Source organism: Hirundo rustica, chromosome 2 (genome assembly GCF_015227805.2).
Source record: "Hirundo rustica isolate bHirRus1 chromosome 2, bHirRus1.pri.v3, whole genome shotgun sequence".
In the NCBI taxonomy this organism is placed as follows: domain Eukaryota; kingdom Metazoa; phylum Chordata; class Aves; order Passeriformes; family Hirundinidae; genus Hirundo; species Hirundo rustica.
Genome location: NC_053451.1, coordinates 53320520 through 53340104, shown reverse-complemented (window position 1 = coordinate 53340104; position 19585 = coordinate 53320520). Strand labels below are relative to the sequence as shown.

The 19585-nt window shown below is 38.5% G+C and overlaps 1 protein-coding gene across 1 annotated transcript; it reads left to right on the top strand.

Annotated features, from left to right (window-relative positions):
• The first annotated feature begins 57 nt into the window (after positions 1-57).
• VPS36 (vacuolar protein sorting 36 homolog) lies at positions 58-18266 on the top strand. Its single transcript, XM_040056419.2, has 14 exons — positions 58-212; positions 2011-2079; positions 5571-5641; positions 6685-6799; positions 8210-8299; positions 9554-9640; positions 12477-12509; positions 12628-12705; positions 13124-13258; positions 14170-14235; positions 14760-14824; positions 15277-15361; positions 17798-17874; positions 17966-18266. Exons 1-14 carry the CDS (start codon positions 117-119, stop codon positions 18057-18059), a joined length of 1161 nt encoding a protein of 386 aa, XP_039912353.1. The 5' UTR covers positions 58-116; the 3' UTR covers positions 18060-18266.
• Positions 18267-19585: the final 1319 nt, after the last annotated feature.

Below are 19585 nucleotides of genomic sequence, written 5' to 3'. Positions count from 1 at the left end.
CCCCGGGGAGAACATGGCGGCCGCTCCCCGGGCCGCCGCTAGAGGGCGCCGGGCCGCCGCACACGGTCTCCGCGCAGCCAGCGGCCGCGGCCCGGTGCGGGAGGGGAAGGGCGGCCATGGACAGGTTCTCGTGGACCACCGGGCTGCTGGAGCTGGGAGAGACGCTGGTGGTCCAGCAGCGCGGCGTGCGCCTCAGCGACGGGGAGGAGAAGGTGACGGGAGCTGGAGCCGCCCCGCGCGGGGCCTGGCGACGCGGCCGGGGCGGGGGAGGAGGGTAAAGGACGCGGCCGTGGGCCCCAAGCAAGGGGGGATGGCGGGGCTGTGAGTGCGGGCGGTGTCGGGCGAGGGACGCGACACAAAGGGCGTGAAGGGCTTGGGCTGCAGGCGGAGCATCGATCGGGGGTGTGGGAGGACGTTCTGCGCCAGGGTCTGGCAGGGTTTGTCTCTGTGGGGGGATTAGGGCGGAGTTGCAGGCTTCGAGGGGCTGTGCTGGTCGGCAGCAGCTGAACGTGGACCAGTGTGTGCCCAGGTGGCCAAGAAGGCCAACGGCATCGTGGCCTGTATCAGCAATGGTGTAGGCAGCAGGACCAGGGCAGGGATTGTCCCCATGTACTCGGTGAGGCCGCGCCCCGAATCCTGTGTTCAGTTCCGGGTCCCTCGGCTCAGGACAGACACTGAGGCGCTGGAGCAGATCCAGGGAAGGGCAGCAGAGCTGGGGAAAGGCCTGGAGCACAAGTCTTAGGAAGAGCAGCTGAAGGGGCTGGGATTATTTAGCCTGGAAAAGAGCAGGCTCTGGGGGGACCCTCACTGCTCTCTGCAACTGCCTGAAAGGAGGGTGGAGACAGGTCGGGGGTCGGTCTCTTCCTCCAAGCAACAAGTGACAGGAAAAGAGGAAGTAGCCTTAAGCTGTTCTAGGGCAAGTTTAGTTTGGCTATTAGGAAGAATTTCTTGACAGAAAGGGTGGTTAGGCGTGGGAATGGACTGCCCTGGGAGGTGGTGGAGTCACCGTCCCTGGAGCTGTTTAAGGAAAGACTGGACATGGCACTCAAGGCTGTGGTCTGGTTGACATGAGGATGTTGGGTCATAGGTTGGACCCAATGATCGCAGAGGGCTTTTCCAACTTAATTGATTCTGTGATTCTGTGAGAAAGGCCTTGGACAGTGTGTGTGACATGGGGTGAGGTTTGGGACCCCTACAGGGTGTGTGTAGGCAGTGTCACTGTCAAAAAGTGCTGCCCGCTGCTCGGGCTGTCACTCCTGTAGTGGGCTGAGCCCTGGCTTTGGTGTGGTACAGCGTGTGATGCACAATTCACCCTTGAGTTGTCCTGACTGCTGTCATACCCTCTACTCCTTTCTGACCCATCCTGCTTATTGCTTCACTTCAGTGCCTAACTGACTCTTGATCTCTCTGTTTTTCTACACCATAGTAATTGCATGCCCTCACAAAAAGCTATAAAAACATGCCTCTGATTTTACAAGTAGGAAGAAATTTGCTACTGCAGATTTTCCAGTACTGTTTGCTGATAATTAAAGAACTTTTCAGCAGCAGCAGAGATAGAAGCAATACTCCTGTGTGTTAGGATGGAAGATTTCAGACTGTGTGCAGCATCTTTTTATTAGGTTGTTTTGCTTTTTTTGCATAACTTCTAACTTCTTTGTCAGCATATAGTAAATGTTCCAAAGCCAATAGCCCTGTTTAAAATACATTTAAGAACTTTTGTATATCTTGCAGAGTATATGGAGGGAGGATCCCTCAGGATTTCCAGGGGGAAAGTTTATACACTTGAAAAAGGAAGTTTGTGTTTATCCATCTAATCCTTTAATACTATTTTTCTCCATTGTTTCCTAAACTTCATGTATTTTGTTTTCTGGAAAAAGGGGAGTGTTCTCAAAATACTGGCTTGTTAAATCTGATTACTGTGTTGTGGTAAGGTGTAATGTTTCCAAGACCAGTATTTTTGTAACTTACTGGTTCTATTTATTGTTGATCTGTTTTATTTTTCCTGCCCAGGTGAAATTCGGTACTGGAGTTTTACTGCTGAGCACCCACAGACTGATCTGGAGGGATCAGAAGAATCATGTAAGTCACACTTCGATCTCCTATATGTCCTTCAGTTGTAAATTCTATAATAAACAAACAGGTAGCTTGCAATGAAAAGCCTGCACATGGAGTGGGGATTATTCCTGCATTTGTGTGTGTTTTGTTGTACAAGTATAGTCCGCTTTTTGGCTCTCAGCAGAAAGAAGGTTATGTAGTGTTCTTTCATCTTGTCCTGCTTTAATAAAATAATCATGCAGAGATGAGAAAGGATAGGAGTGCATCCTATACATTTTTTGTTTCTGCTGCACAGAAATAAAGGAGAAAAGAGCCTAGTGTCATGCACTAAAAACATAGATTTTGAAACTGAAGTTGAATGTGTCAGGCAAATCATAATGTGAAGTTCTCTCCTGTGCTCCTTGCCCAGGAAAACCTTTTCTTCCTTGTTGGTTTCAAGTCTAAGTTGCCCTACCGTATGTTCTGCTCCCACCATATGGTCCCAGACCATGATTTGATAATGGGATGTGTTTGGTGGCAGTATTGCTTTGCACACATCTTACCCTCCCAGCTGCCTCTTCCTGCTGTGAGCCATCCCTTCAATCAGCCAGAACATTTACTGTACTGGTGTGGACAGCTGGTCACAGTTAAAGTGGTGCTGCCAGAACTACAGTGTGGTGACTGTAGTAAAGCTGCTGAATAGTTTGTGTCATCAACCACAGCCTGGGAATGCAGGCTGTAGGTGGGAGAAAGAGACCACAAACACATAAAGCTCTAAGCATAGAGTGTGACAATGAGCACCGCTCCACAGGTGCAATTGAAGGAGAAATCTTCCTTAGACCAGGTGGGATGATACTTGTTCTGGACACAGTAATTGAGAATTTTAACCCTGAGAGCCAAAGTTAAGACAGCACGTTTGGGCGAGAGCTTTTCAAAAGCATTTTGTATTCCACTGGGCTTTTGTGCAAGGGCAACTGAAGCACCTCCCACACTCAAAGGCTGATCCCTAGCAAGTACCACATCCTTTCGTCAAAGCAGGGAGCTACTAAGAACATTCTGAAGGTGATGTCACCAAGGATGTTCTTAATTTGGCAGAGCAGTGTGATTTTTGTCTTTAGGGATTGTTTGCAAGAACAGTAGACCTATTTTTAATATAAATTCTTTCAAAATATTTAAAGAGCAGTTACCCATGATAGGGATACTGTTACAGAAATTAGGGCTTGATTGTCCAGACCACGGGCTGTTCTGTATAAGTTAACGTGGGGGTTTTTTGCACAGTCATCATATTATCACATGATATAATGTGCTAAACTCTGTGTTAATCACTTCTTACTTCTTCATCAGCATCTCTTTGAGAGCTGAGCATGTACTGCAACAACCAGTGCATCTAATCTTCTCACTTGCGCTTTTTGCATGCTTGGAATAACATTGGGCATTATGGCTTCAGGAAGTCCTAGAACTGAACATATATATCTATTCTCTCCTTTCCAACAAAAAGATTACATTTGTATCTTTTCACCGATTTCTCCATCTGCTCCTAGGCCTTGTGATTTCTTGTACTCTTCCAAGGTCAATGAGTTTGTTAAATCAGCAGAGGAAAACCTTGGAGAAGAACAAAAATAATTTTAAGTAATTTAACTCAGTAAAGATTCTGAAAAGCTCAGGCTTGATTACTAGAAGGGGCAGAAATGTGGCCCCCAGATAAGTAGAAATTACCCAGTTCTGACTGGGAGATTTAATTAACTTTGTTAGTGGGGTAAATAAAGCTGATTCATTTTCAATCTCTCAGGACTGAAACATGGGGAGCGTGGTGCCCTTTTGTTGTCTTGGTGAGTTGTTGTCTAAGCTCAGCTGTGGTTTAACTTAGAAACCTTAGTTAGCTTACCTAGAATAAATTTGTAGGGAGAGTCCCCTTCTTACTGTGTCAGCAATGAATGATAATAAGTGGGGCACGTGTCATTAGGTTAACATAGCAAACCTCCTTACAGAAATAGATAGCTAGGTCCTATAGCTGCTGTTTTTACATGCCATCTGCTGTTGACCAGTGTTAAAAAACAAAAAAGAATTCTATAAAGTTTGTTGCATAGCTAGATTTGTATGAAATTTTAAATGATAAAATCATGCATAATGTGAGCATGAGGCATTAGAAGACAAAACTCAAATAAACACAGAGCATATTTAACACATTTCTGGTTTTATATCCCTTCCTGTAGCTTCTCTCATCAGAAAGGGTTGATTCTAAGTCCTTGTCCTTAAAATAAGTTCATAACGTTCTATCTTGGAACTAAATGAATCAGTCACTTTGACAGTGCACATACTATATACAGTTGAACTCTCTTTGTTGTTTTCAAAACCCTTTTTTAACAGAAGTAGCATATTGCCTATCTTTTAAAGTGTCCAGAATTTTGTGGCTGTTTTACAAACATTTAACTTCTTGTAATGGCTTTAGAAATTAGAGTCATAGATGAGCCTAGATAGCTTGTATTAAGAGTTTTTAGAAAAGGAAGTACAACTCATGTTTTTCCCCAATAAGAGATTTATTTATTAGTTGGAGTTCCTGCATGTATACTTCCCTGCTCTCAATTTTAATGGGTATTTTATTACTCCATACAAAAAGGAATAATTTTGGTAGTAGGGCTTGAGAGGGCCCTGTAACAGTGTCTGTTGTAAACTGGTGCTAGGCAGTGGCAGGTGGAAGAGAGAAGTTCAGAGAGGGAATGCAACCTGTGTTTCCTGCATTGTGTGACTGTGTCAGTCACCAAGGTGTTGTGTGGGAGATGATGTTCCTCAGAGGATGCTCACCAAAATAAGACCAGGCACCTTATTAGATGTTTTGATTAGATTGTCATTCCCATAGCAATTTCTGTCCCAAATGCATGTAGAAAGAGTTTAGCCTGGGATAGGTTAGTTTCCAACAGATGGATACAGCCTTGTTTCTTGCTCTGTTTTGTTTAAAGCACAGTCAAATAAATGTGTGGTGAGATCCATCAACTGCTGGTTTAAGTGCTTCACTGTAGGATGCATGGAAAACTTCATATTGCATTCAGACAATAGTGTAGATTTTAGATATTCAGCATTTAAAAAGAATGGTGGGTTTGGATATTTTTGTAGCTCCCAAAGTAACATCAGTACAAAGATATCAAGAACCTGTGAGTATTGTGCACCTACAGAGATAAGTCGCAGTAGTGTGGAAATTTTAGTGTTTGAATTTTGACCTTAGTTCTGAAGATTTGTTAAATCTCATAGTCCCTTCCATGAATCTAGCCTGAGGTTTTTAAAGTTGATACATTGACACTTAAGTTTGTTGAGGTTTTTTAATTAAATAGAACTCAGTTTAAATTTTGTGTTATTTTTCTACATATACTTCACTGTAATACATTGTTTTTGTTGTTACCATCATATTTCACATAGGATGCTTCAGGCAGCACCTGTAGATATCCATACTGGTTGTGAAATGGGAAGGAGAACACTTGGGGTTAGAGCCTGAATAGACAGGATATGGTTTAATTCACTTGTGTTTGTGGTGTTTGTTCCAGGAGTGCTGCATTGCTGTACCTCTGTCTCAGATTGTATTTATTGAAGAGCAAGCAGCTGGGATAGGGAAGAGGTATGGCCATCCTCATTGTCTTTTTCAGATGGATCCTTTCACATGCATGTTATGTGAGGTACCCAATATTAAAGATTAATTCATTGTAGGTTCCATTTGCAATCTTAAGTTTCCGTACTGACAATCACAAGGACCATTGAGGTCAAATGTGTAAGAGAGTCATGACTGATGTGATTTAAGTAACTGTCATGTAATCACTACTGATGATTTTAGAGGTCTTTTCCAACATAAATGATTCTATGATTTTTAAGTTTCTAAAGAGAGAAAAAAAATTGGCTGGAGAAATAGATACACAGTTAACATCTGCTTGCAGCCTAGAGTCAGATGAGTAAGGTAATATGCTGGAGGTATTCAGAAGAAATCAGTTCTTTCACTAATGCTGGAGAACTAAGTAAAGATCAATGCAAAAATTATCAGTAAAATGTGATGGGAATGGAGGACTTGTAGTCATGTTGTGATAGCAGTCTGTTAATTTTCCTAAAATCATGCTCTCCCAAGGTTTGTTTTGGTAATAGGTGTCCTTTTAGACTGTTACTTTCATGCATGTTGGCTTTGAATGTTAGTTTTGGGTAAGTTCACACACAGTATCCACAAGTGACGTATAAAAGTGGAATAGGTTACACATAATATTGAGACCTCTTGTTTTCCTGTGTCAAAGTTAGCATATTTTGGCTTTTGACTTGCTATAACTACTGTCAAATTAGATGACAACTTGGCAAGCAGTTTTTATCCTAACTAAAAGGTTTTTTGGAAATTATTGCTTGAAATTTTAAAATCGGTTATGTTCATTTCTTAAGAATTGGTAGGTACATTTTAAATTTGTAAAATGCTTGTGCTTTAGAGGCTGTTGTAGTTTTTATGTGAGTTTTTACTTCATCAAAATACTCAAATGTTGATGCGTAAATATAAAGCATTATTTGATGATCTTTAGCTCTTATGTGAGATAGTTAATAAAGATTTTGATGCAATTGTTAACTTTGATGCAGAAATAGTTTATTTAGATGTTACAGAAATATCTTCTCTTTCCTTTACCTTTCCCTTAGTGCCAAAATAGTAGTTCATCTCCATCCCGCTTCTTCAAGCAAAGAGCCTGGTCCATTCCAAAGCAGCAAATATTCCTACATCAAGCTTTCTTTCAAGGAACATGGGCAGATTGAGGTAAGTCTTGTACCATGATTGCCAAACACAGTCAGGTCTTTGGACATGCTTTTCTCCTCTTGCTGTGTTAGTGATAATTTCCCATGATCTTTCCATGTTTACTTTTGAGGTGGAGCTTTTTCAATACATCCTTTTGGGAAACAAACACTATGAGCCTCCCATGTTCTATACTTCCATTAAATACTGCTAATAGAGTTCCAAAAATGTCAAGAGGCATTACTAGGCTAATCCTTATTTTAGGGAGTTTAGTATAATCTTATACTTCCTTTTCTAATCTACTAAACTGAACACGGGATTTTCCAAAATGACATCTCTGAAAACTGTTAAATGTTTAACAGAGTAAAAGATGTTTCTTTGTATCTAACCCTCTATTTGACAGGAATCATACAACTTATTAATAATTATATCTCTAATTTTATTGCTGAACCCCTTTTGTTGCCTCAGAACTTTTGTTCATTTTACAATGTATATTTTTTTATCCTACACCAAATCTCAAAGGCTTAGAGCATTCTAAGAAAAAGGTAATCTGTTCTTAAAAGAAAGCTTATCCTAAAAACCAAAGAAATTGCACTCTGTAAAGAAATTTCACAGTGGAAGATCCTTGTTTGACAAGACTGAGAACTTTAACTTTGGACCATGGAAAAAGCTGTACCTGTTCACTGCAGAAAATCAGATTTGCAACTCAGATTAGTTAGAAGTGTCTTTAAAAGACATGTGCTTGATCAGGCTCACTTTCATTTCTTTGTGAGCAGTTTTCAGATTATGATGACTGTAGATTTATGCATAGCATAAATGTGTGGTTTTTGCAATCATAATCATATTTATTTTAATGTTGTGTCTGAAAATCAAACTTACTGTGCTTACTGGTTGCCTAGCGCATCTCTTAAACCCCAGGCTTTCTTTATGACTTCAGAATGCTTTCCTGGACAACAAAAAGGGTGGAATAGATTTTCTTTCTGGATATTGGTCAGTAGGATACACTTAGTGTTAGCTAATGTCACCTTCTGATATTAGCAATAAACAAATCGGTGTAATTGATCTCTATGGTTGTTTTTATATTGTTGAATTAGCAGATCAATAGCAATTGGATTGCTCAGCTTTCCTTCCTTTAAAAACATGTCTTTGAGTATACCTCATCATTTAACATGTTTGGGACATTTTGAATATCTGAAGAAATATTTTACAATAAAAGTACTTAGTCACTACATGGCTCCTTATCTAATGTGAATACTTTTGAAGACTGGACATTAGGGATTTCCATATAGTGAGTTCTGGACCATGGTTTTGTAGGTGTATTATGTTTTGTCTCCATGCTTTGTGAAGTTTATTTCATCACCAAGATGCTAAAAATACCCAGAGGTACTGTGCACAGTTCATGAAACACCTGTTGTTACTCTTTAATGTTTGCAGTTCTACAGACGATTATCAGAAGAAATCACACAGAGGAGATGGGAGACCCTGCCCACTGGTCAGGCCATGCAAGTTAACAAGGATTCACAGGTATGTGCAGAGCTTCTACACAGGATCTCTGTGTAATCTCTTACTGCCACTTCTTGCCACCCCCATCTACCACATCCAGCATGTGACTCTAACCAACATCATGGGCATGTGCAGGAATTCAGCTTCAGTTTGCCTGTTTTTTCACTGGCATAAATTAGTTTCTCGTTTGCATTTTTCACCTGATAGAACATAGCAGCTTCTCTTTCTTGAGTGTGCTTTGATAATGAGCTCCTTTTTTGTGTTTATTTTAGTTAGCTGCATACATAATTGTGCAAATACAGTATTTATTTGCATATACTTTGATGCTGGAAAATTTTTTGTCTTAATTGCGAATCCTGGTTTATTTTTTTGTGGCTGGAAGTCAAATATATAACGTGACTTTTATATAACTCTGAAATCAATATATGCTTAAGTGTGTAATTTAAATGGACAGTTGTTAGGGAGAATGTCATATATTAGATAACCTTTATTGCCTACTTCTAGGTTATAAACTCTGATAAACATGTAGGCGTTGTTTCTATATATTAATGTGCTGAATAGATGAATATATAGTATTGTGTGAGTGAAATAGAATGATTTAAAGATTGTTCAACATGAAATCCTGTATGTCCCCTTTGGTAAATGTAGTACCTATAAGCACAGCTGTGTTTGGAGTAATGCATGAGGAATCTAATCAAAATTACTTACCTCTGCTTAAGTCATAACAACTCGTTAGCACCAGTGCTAAACTTTGCAGTCAGAGATGAGAGGCCTGACACTTGCTGCCACTTAGGTACCAACCCTCCTAGAATACATTTGGCATCTGGTAAAAGTTTCACCTGCATTCCAATACTTCTTTAAGAAGGTAAGTTAGACTGTACTTAGCATTGTGTTTCAATGTTTCTGTTTCTTCTGGCTGGATTTTTTGAATACACTCAGGCATTTCTACAGCTCTAGTATGGATGTTCACATGGACTTGAGAGGCTAGAATTGAGATGAGCTGGAATACTCAGTCTGGATATTAAGGCACAGTAATAGCTTCAATATATTATCAATATCATTATTTGTCTGGTACAGCAAATTCATACATGGTTCACATTTTTTGTTTATTTTTTTTGCAATGGTTAAAAAAAATTACTGTCAAGAAATGCATTAAGTGTATGAATGATATCTACTGTTTGGGGAAATATTTCTGTTCCTCCAATTTTCACAGTGAGACAAATGAGAAAATTTAGCATTTCCTATTTTGACTCTTGCTTTGTTTTTTTCCTTCAGGCAGGAAGAATAAGAGCCGTAGGAATTGTAGGTATTGAAAGGAAATTAGAAGAAAAAAGAAAAGAGACTGACAAAAACATTTCCGAGGTAGGTACTTTTGAAGTTTCAAGGTCAGCCACCTGTCTGAACTATTTACATTCATTCACACTTTCTTTTAGTGATAGCTGAGACTATTTATTGTTTTTCTTCAGAAGTCTCAGATAATTAAGAGTGTACAGTTTACATTTATTTGTTTAACTGACCTATCAATGTATGAAAAGGTGCTTCATTTAAACAATTCCTTTCAAGGAGATTGTTCTTTGAAACTAACAGTGTGTATTTATTAAACTAATTTTGGTTTCAATTGAAAATTGAGTATAGATTAAGCAGAATATGCTGATCCAAGTCTGCGCATAACTGTGATGAAGCTAGATTTTCTTCTTATAATAAGGGTTTTAGATGTTACATTTGTGCTTATAATTACAGTGAAATGATTTGCAGCCCAGGCATCGACAAGATATTACAAATATTTTGCAAAATACCTGGGGTAGATGGAGACTATCCTTTTCCATAGAACCATCACAACTGCTGAATTCCAGATATCAGTACTGATGAACAGTGGAAGCATTTAATTTCTTCATATATACCTGAGAGCAATACTCTCAAAAGTAGTTTGATTCTTTCTTGGTAGTAGGGATTGATACAAAGGTACTCACCAACTACGTGCAGCAGGTTTGTTCTTGTGGCAAAGCTTTATGGGATGCAGTGTGCCATGAGAAAAAAGCATTCCCTGCTCTAATAGTTATAAAAAATTAAAGTGCCATTTCAGGCCACATGTTCTTTCAGATACTGGGAGCATTAAATTTTTTTGGTTTCCCTCTGTAAGGAATGTAATGAATGAAGTTTTGTGTGTTGTTCAAAAGGTATTGTGGTTACATGCGTGTGTATATAGTTCAAAAGGCATTGTCTGCTTATTTTTTCCTTTAGTAGCTTTGTCAGAGAGTAAAAGAAATCCATTTATCCATGTTGTATGAGCAGAGGAAAACCACGACTTGTAAAATCCTGCCTTCCTCCAGCTTTGAATGTTATAAATGACTTAATTTAAAAAATGGTGCCCTGGCTTCCAGGAAAAGGCTTCCTGCATCTGCTGTTCGGTGCTGATAAGAATCCAGTTCTTTAGCCTTTTGTTTATCTGAGGAAGTTCCTGTTAGGTGTGTGCACATTCCCCTTTGTTTCCAGGCCTGCCCTGGGTGAGTCAAGCAGAGGAGGAGTTAGACACAGCACACTGTTTATTTAGCTAAATCAGGGGTTCTTTTGATGAATGTTGTTTTCATGCAGGTATAGAGATTAGAAATAAGCTGGGAAAAGCCCTGCCAGAAAACTTCTTGTTGATATCATATACAAGTAGAATAGCAGGACTTTGATTTACACTAGAGATTGGGAAATCTATTGTAAATTATTCAATTTGGCAGATACGGGAGTAAGAAGAAGTATTCCAGTGATATTAGCACCGTGCTCTAACCAACTGAGCTAATCTCTGGGTCATAACCCAAAGAGAAGCTTTTGTTTTCTTAGTGATAAATTACTGGTATACAGTGGTATTTCTTTCCTGCTTGTGGACCACTTAATTTTGGATAACTAACTCAGGTACCAACTGTTGGGAGGCTAAACTTGTCCAGTCAGTGGAGAAACACTGGCACTAGCAGGAGTTGAAAAGCAAACCCTGTCCCTTCCTAGAGACATCTCCTTTTGTTCTTTGCACGTTGAATCTCTGACCAATAAGATTCTACATAAGGCACCTTAATGTAGATGGGAACAATGGGATTTTCCTGCAAAAATACTGTTAAAGTGTGTCTTTATAGTGGGGGATTAGTCAGAGTAAGCCAGAAATGACATAAAGGCAGTGACTAGAAGCTGTAGGCAAGATGTCTCTCTGGCCATTTGACAGTGTAACTGAACCTTCTTCACTTGTGGCTGGAGGGCTTGGGTGCAGCTGTCAGGCAAACTTTAGATTAAGAGGTTCAGGAATTTTTCTCTAACCAGTTGTTCAAAAAAGGTTGGTTGAAAAGTTTGACCACCTGGACATGTTGTCGTGTATTTGAGAGAAGTGAGGAGGCTGAATGAATGAGTGTTGATGAGGGTGGGAGAAAAGAGAGTTGCTTTTAATATTGCATTAATGAGTTGCTAGCTCATTTTTTTTACCTGAATTTTTCAGTGCTAGTTTATCATTACTAAAAGTTTGGAATTACAGTATACCTTCAGCTGTTTTATAGTATGATTTATTTAAGCCTAAAAACCCTTTGTGGGTTGTTGCAGAGTGGTTTGTATTTGAGACCATAGGATTTTATTGGAGTACTTAAATGAAGAGATGTTGCCGCACATTTCAGAGGTTTTGTCCCTCAGACATCCTCTTCCTTGCTCCTTTGAAATGAGTGTTTCTTGCTAACTAAGTAACATTCACTGATGAAAGTAAAGTTGTCTTGTGAGGAGGATTACATCCATAGCTTTACAGCTGTCTTGCAGCTGGCCAGAAACAACAGATCTCCTTAAGTGAGGGTTAACTGTTGGAATAAAACCTACCATCACCACCCAGAAACCTTCCCCCACCTTACAGAGAGCATAATAACCTTGGACAGTTTAGTCAGTATCTCGTTGTCCCTTCCTATCGCATGGACATCGTAAATCATACCAAAATTCTGTTCATATACTGGAAAACTGTGATTGTTTGATTCTCTTCTTCATTCTTTGCTGTTTGTTTTAATGATAAGACATGCTGTAAAACAGTTGTATCAACAAATAAGGTATGGTATCTCATTTTGTAACATACCTAGAGGGGTAGCAGTTCTTATGAATAGCTTGGGTAGGTGGACAGAGGCAGCTCCCTGTGTCCTTAAAACTGAATGCTGTAATTATAGTGATCTGCATTGTCTGCTTTTCATTTCAGGCTTTTGAGGACCTTAGCAAACTAATGGAAAAGGTATGGATGGATGGCATGTGTCACTTGGCCAAGTAGACTTACGCTTGTTTTCTCAGTTTTAAGCACGCTTTTCTCTCTTGAGCTGGAAGTTGACTTATCTCTGTGTGTTTCTTGATAGGCTAAGGAAATGGTGGAATTATCCAAGTCAATAGCTAACAAGATTAAAGAAAAACAGGGTGACATCACTGAGGATGAGGTAAATGAATTTTGTTTTTAAATTCTACAAAAATGTTCCAATGAAAAGCAAAAAGTTATCTGTTTAATAATGTAATGTTAATAAAACCCCTTGCTGTTTTTTGTTGTGTTTAGTCTCTTACACTTGGTGTAGAGTTTACATGCTTAGTGTTAATTTTTCTTTTAACCCTTTTTAAAAGCAATGATTTTACTGCTTTTATATGAATTTTTCTATTTTTTTACCTGTTCTGGTAAAAAAAAAAAATGCTCTTAAGTCTTGCCTTCTCTTTGCCTAGTAATTGACTTTATGGGTAGAAAACGGAAGGATTTTGTTCACCAAAACTGTGTTAGTTATAGTAGTAAAATCACAGATTTTTACAAACCGGAATCACTCATTAGCTGATGTACTTCTAAATTTATTTGTTTGTTTGCTTGTTCAGACCATTAGGTTCAAGTCCTATCTACTGAGTATGGGTATAGCTAACCCAGTTACGAGGGAAACATACGGATCTGGTACACAGTACCACTTGCAACTGGCAAAGCAACTGGCTGGAATCCTGCAGACACCCTTAGAGGTAAAGCACCACATCTTGCACCGGCATTTTTTCCATGTGTTGCTGAATTTTGATGTAAGTGTGTTTTGGCTGTAGTACTCTGCCTCTTTAAAGCAGATTTAGCAGCACAGCCTCCTATTCAGTATTTATGGGAGGAATATATATTGTCTTTTTGAATAATAAAGTTTAAATATAAGTATGAATTTTTATTTGGACTAATGGCATCAACTTCTAAGTGGCAAAATGTTGATGAGATTTAGAAAACTGTTCAAGTGTCTTTCTTCTATTTGAACAGCCCTGTATTCGACCTTTGCTGCAGAATATTTCTTTTTTAAAAGAAAGAGAAATGGCACTGACAGAAAATATAAGTAATGAGTCTTTTTAAACTGCTTAAAATTTACATATTTTGCAAATATAGGACAGACTTATTAAGTAGATTACCGTTATTAAGTAGATACCAAGAATATCTCTTGTTTAAATTTATCTTAAGCTATTAGAGATGACAGATTTCTCACCAAAAGGTTAAATTTCATGTTGCAATTTAAAAGGCTACATTCCTACTAAAAAGCATATATGCTACAGTATTTTTGTGAAAGATATGTGCTGCCTACTGTGATCAGAATGGAAAATTGAGTTTGTCTGAAAAGTAGAAATGGTAAATTGATTGATAGATTTAATATGCTGAAATTCTTTGTTCCTGTGATTTATTCTCTGCTTTAAAATCAAAGAAATTCACAGTCCTTGGGTGTAGTCACTATTTTGCATTTTAAAATGGTTAGTGAAAGGTACAACTTACCTCTTTAGTTTTTCCCATTAGGGCCCATCATTTAGCCCCTCTGTTCCACCTATTTAATCAGCCACCTGCAGGTAGAGCTGCTGTTTTCACTGGGTTGATGCTGTTTCTCTTACCAGTCTCGTGCTGTTTAACACAGGAGCGAGGGGGGATCATGTCTCTTACAGAAGTGTACTGCCTGGTGAATCGTGCTCGAGGGCTAGAGGTGAGACGCTGCTTTGGGTCTCTGTATTATAACAGGACTTCCGTCATAAGGAAATTAAAAAGGGTAAAAGTGTTCCCTAGCAATTGCTCATTCTACTTGTCTGCGACATGATGTGATCAGCTCTTTGTTGAAATTGGAGGATTTTTACCTTTCTCCTTTCCCATTTTTCCTTATACTACCTATGTATCCTTTATAAGTTGTAGTGATGTATGCTGCTTTTTATACCGTGTAAAAGGGAAAATCCATATTTATCTGGAAAGAAAACTTAAAGGTCAAAGAATGGTGAATGTTCTGGGATTTTTTTTAAACAAAATACATTAATTCTTTCTGTAAACAAGGCAAGAAGGATTATTATAGAACACATGGTAAAGGAACAGAAAGGAGCATAGAAGCCAAGACTGCACAATAGAAAGGAAAAAGAATTAACAATAAGTATAGCCTGGTGTATTTTAGAACTACTAAAACGTTGTTTGTTTTGATGTTATACTATACACCTGAATAAATATGTTTTACTATTTTAATAGCTGCTGTCGCCAGAAGATCTAGTAAATGCTTGTAAAATGCTGGAATCACTGAATTTACCACTAAGGTAAGAGCTTTACAGATTTATTTATAAAGCATGGTACTCACAGGTCAGACCATGATGATTTAATATTTTACTTGAAGTAGATTTTTTTGGTCGTTGTTGTGGGTATTTTTAACAAAGTCATTCTTTGCTCAAAGAATGCTGCCATATGCACCACCATCCACTCTACATCAAAACATTAATTTTTAGCTAGGAAAACATTGTTTTTTTCACTTACAATTTTTTCAGACTTGAAAAGGGTTTAACCAAGACCAGACATATGCCCTGCTCTTTTCTGTCTTTTCAGATTTTGAATGTGCTGTTAAGCTTAAGTTCATCTTAGAGAGCTTGTTTGGGTTTGGGGGGATTTTTTTTCCCTTTTGGTAATGTGGTTATAGGTGTGGATGCATTAGAAACGTGACCATAAGTGATGTGCACAAGGTTTTTAATTACTTGCCTTTCTTTTTTGATTTTAGGCTTCGGATATTTGATAGTGGTGTGATGGTGATTGAACTCCAGTCTCATAACGAAGAGGAAATGGTAGCTGCTGCTTTAGAGACAGTAAGTGTACTTCATTTCCTTCAGTATTCTGACCATGCCAGGGAAATTAGAACACATTAGGTAAAAAACTTGAGGTATGGGATTTCCTCTTGAGGTTTCAAAATACAAAGCATTCCGCTTCATATCTTCTAAGAGAAATATTTAAATAGCAGTTCTCATCTTCAAAGTTCTGTGCAGGCAATAATCTTAGTCATTACTTTCTCTTTAAGGAATAAATCACTTTTCTATCTCTTTTCAAACTTCATTAACCTTCAGCCTTCCTCCAAATCTTTTGCACTGTAGGCTGAAATTGATGGCATGTATTGAGCACCTAATTTAACATAAGTGGACTTCAGACACTGTATGTGATATGCTTGAAGGCAGTGGAAACATCTCTTAAATGTTGATATAGTTGGTTGTTTGGCTTGGGCTTATTTCACAAAAGAGTACATTGTATGTGTACTATGTTTGCTGCTGTGGAGAGCGCTCAGTTGGAGAGTAGTGTGTATAGAATTAAGCCAGCTTCATCAGTGTGATGTCATAAACCTTTGTGGTCTTGCTGCCTCTGGACACTTTACAGTCCTGTTATCCCATTATTTGTTACATTTTTCTATGTCTTTCTGAGTGGAATGTAATTTTTCAATTTTTATACATTTGAGAAAAGGCTGATCCAGTGTATCCAAAGTTAAATGTCAAAGTCAAAGAGGGGGCAGTAGAGAAAAAGTAGAGCTAGCACAGACGCCTCCTCACTTGACGCAAGGTAGACTGCTCAGTGTGTTTTGCATCATTGTCACCATATAGTTTTGCTCTTCAGAAAGATTTTTAGAGAAATGTTTAAAGTCATTTCAAAGATTCCATTCTAAATCCACAACACTAAAATGCTTGAGTCTTTCAGTATATGTTAATATTTTCAGTTTATTTTCTTAAATTTATAGAAAAATACCAAGACCATTTTAGGGTTTTTTTCTGATTATTTTTGGTTTCTAATTAATTTTTGTCTTCAGAAAGAGTGCTTATGTCTTTGAAAAGAAAGGAAGAACCTTTCTTTATAACAAAGGAGGTCAACTGCAAAAAGTAGCAGATGGATTTATTACCAAGGGGCCTTTTTTCTGTTATTTTCATAATATGAGACTTTGGTTCCATAGAAGAATGGAAAGGAGAGGCTTCAGCTGAGGAAGACTAACTTGTGTGGGAAAGGGAAGATGACATTAGACTTGTGGCCAACAGCAGCCTATCCTTTAATGTTACTGCACATTATACATTAAATTCTGAGAAGTGAAAGGAAGCCATAGGATTTCAGGCAGGAGAGAGATGTGGTTTTAAATGGCTGTTGAAGACAGGAAATGACACCAAAGGAAAGGACATCAAAGGAATCCAAAGTCACCCTTGATGAGCGTAGTGGTTTGGGAAGAAAAGATAATTATTCACTGATTGTATAGCTGACATCCATTACTCAGATTTGATCTCTTAGCTTCCGAAAATCTCATGTTAGGACTAATTTAATCTGAGTTTCTGTAAAAGGACTACTGCTGAGAATGATGCAGAATAGACCCCTCCCCACCCAGTTATGTGGGAAGCAGGAAATGGCAACTACATCCGGAGTTACAACTTTGCTTCAATCTAAAGCAATGGAGAAATGGAATAATTATTAATTCTTAGAGAATAAAACACGTTTATCTGGGAAATTCAATGCAATAATAAGCCTAGACTTCATGTGTAGTATTTATCTAGTATTTTAAACATCCACATGTCCAACATGTGTGAGAAGGTTTTTATTTTATTAAGTAGCATGGTTGAGACAAAAGGGCCAAAGTTTTGGGTCCCAAGAGTGAACCTGTCTTTTGACATTCACAGCTGAATGGGATGGCGGCTTTTAGTTACTCCTCTAGTATGCCATAATGTCATGTGAAGTACTAAGGCTTGGGGTTTTTCCTGTAGGCAGTGAGTGTATTTTAGATGCCATAAAACTCGAATTCTTCTCTTCCACCTGAGATGACTTACATTTCTGCATTGATGAGCCGCCCTGAACAGGTCTTTTATTTCCTCATTCAGGCTTCAGTGTTTGCAGAATCACTTGGAATAGTTCAGCTGTGTAAATACTGATGGAGAGTGTATTCTGCTGTCCAAGCTATTTTAATTTTTCAGTTCATTTGATCCCAAGGCATCTTTAAAAAAAAATTCAAAGGAAAGAACGGTATGTTTTTTTACAGATTTAACTCTTTTCTCTCTTCCTTTTTTATACATGGCAAATTTCCCAGGACACAGAAGAGATGTTTTTAAGGGGAAATACTCATAATTACTTGTACTTTTTAAAAAACCAGACAAACTAATTTTCTTCTCAAGGGATTTGCTACCAGTTTATTACTTCTCAAGGCTAGACCTGATTCAGTAGCTGAGAGAACTTCATTGTTCTTGTAATGTTACACTTTGTTAATTTGTGCATTTGTTTTCTGATAGGTATCTGAAAAGGGTTCTCTCACAGCTGATGAGTTTGCTAAGCTGGTGGGGATGTCTGTTCTCTTAGCCAAAGAAAGGTAAGTAATAATTGTTGTGTTTAATACTTTAGTTATCATGTTGTCCTCAAGTAATACAGGACATTTTATTTTTCTCTTTTGCTTTCTCTAGGCTGCTTCTTGCTGAAAAGATGGGCCATCTTTGCAGAGATGATTCGGTGGAAGGCTTAAGATTCTACCCAAATTTATTTCTGACACAAAGCTAATACCATTTGTGTACAATTTGTAATGTAATAGTTGAACAAGAGAGCAGAGGGCAGAATCCTTCCAAGAAATTGACTTCAGAATTTTTATTTTGTTAATCAACTGCAACAGACATGAACATTGCAATGCTTTTACAGTTCTCAGGTATTTCAAGTGCTGAATCCTCTTACATGGAACCGAAAGGAAATAGAAATCACAAAGTCAGAAGCATGTCTATTGTCTCAAGACAACTCACTCATTTTTCCAGTTTTATTTGATGTGCTGTGTAGTTTCTCATTTCAAGAGAAGATTCCACACCAGTGAACGTGGAGAGAATATCGCCATAGAGTGCCGTGAGGGTCAGCACCCAGAAGCCAGGTTACTGCAGACTCCAGATCGTTTGTTTATGTCTGGAGCAACAAAGCAGACAGATGTATCCACAGCGATTAGAAACGGGACTTTGGTGTGTACTGAGGTGTAAGGAACAAATTAATGTACAATAACCCCTTCTCCAAGAAGTGATGAACAGTTTTCTAAGGGAGGATCTTGGGGTTCTGGAGTTGGAGACAGAAAGAACCTGCTACAAGAGAGATTATTTTATGTCATGCGAATCTAGAAATTACCATGTTTATTTTGTTGTATCTTATGCTAATATCTCAGATAGAAGCATTGTTAGCACAGACTTCCTCCCTTTTCTTTCCTTGCCATCTTCCTTCCTGTCCATTTATGTTGCACTTTGGGTGCCCTTTCTCTGTCCTCTGCAGCAGAGTGGAGCAGCCTCCTGTCACTTTACCAGACTCAGTGCTTTAATGTGCTTGTATTTTATCTTGTACTTCTAACAAAAGATAATTTGTTTGTTTCATCAGCCTATTACCTGTTTTGGGGAAACAGTTCATTTGCTTACCTCTCATATGTGAAAATGAATATGCTTTCTATATTGAAGGGAGGAAGAAGACTATCACCCTGTGTTTAGTAATCACAAGGTATCATTGTTTGGTATTCCTCACCCTGTGTTCACACTGAATGCAATATAATAGCCTTGGTTTTCATAACTCCAGTGGAGTTGCTACACTACTTGAAGATCTGTTGTGATAATAACAGTTAAGGGGATGTTTATGATTCACATTACCTGATTTTTTGGCATTTTGAAGTGACTGTTTTTAATAACTAACATTAATTCAAGGTATGGGCAAGGACAGCATACAGGTAACTGCATTGTGGTTGTGATGGCCAGATCAACTTTACAAGAAAGGACAAAAAGGCTTTTAATATGAGCCTGAAGATATTTTCAGAGCCATTTGTGTTACCATAGCATGAGTTAAGGGCCTGCTAACAGTTTAGTGCAGGGATTCCTACAGTGATCATGCCTGTGGCTTGTAGGATATCCTTTACATCCAGGAAATTGTGTCCTCTTAGTCTTGTCACAAGCCAACTTTCATGCAGTGCTTTCTTTAAGGCAGTTTTCCTCTGCTCCATGAGGGTGCTAAAACTTTGCCACGACTGAAGGAACCAGTTCCACACTGTTATTACTGTGTTAGTCACCTGGTGT

Coding starts and splice junctions, on each gene's coding strand:
- VPS36 (XM_040056419.2), top strand. CDS start 117: ATGGACAGGTTCTCGTGGACCACCGGGCTGCTGGAGCTGGGAGAGACG. Junction 213..2,010: donor TCAGCGACGGGGAGGAGAAG/GTGACGGGAGCT, acceptor TTTCCTGCCCAG/GTGAAATTCGGTACTGGAGT. Junction 5,642..6,684: donor GCAGCTGGGATAGGGAAGAG/GTATGGCCATCC, acceptor CCTTTCCCTTAG/TGCCAAAATAGTAGTTCATC.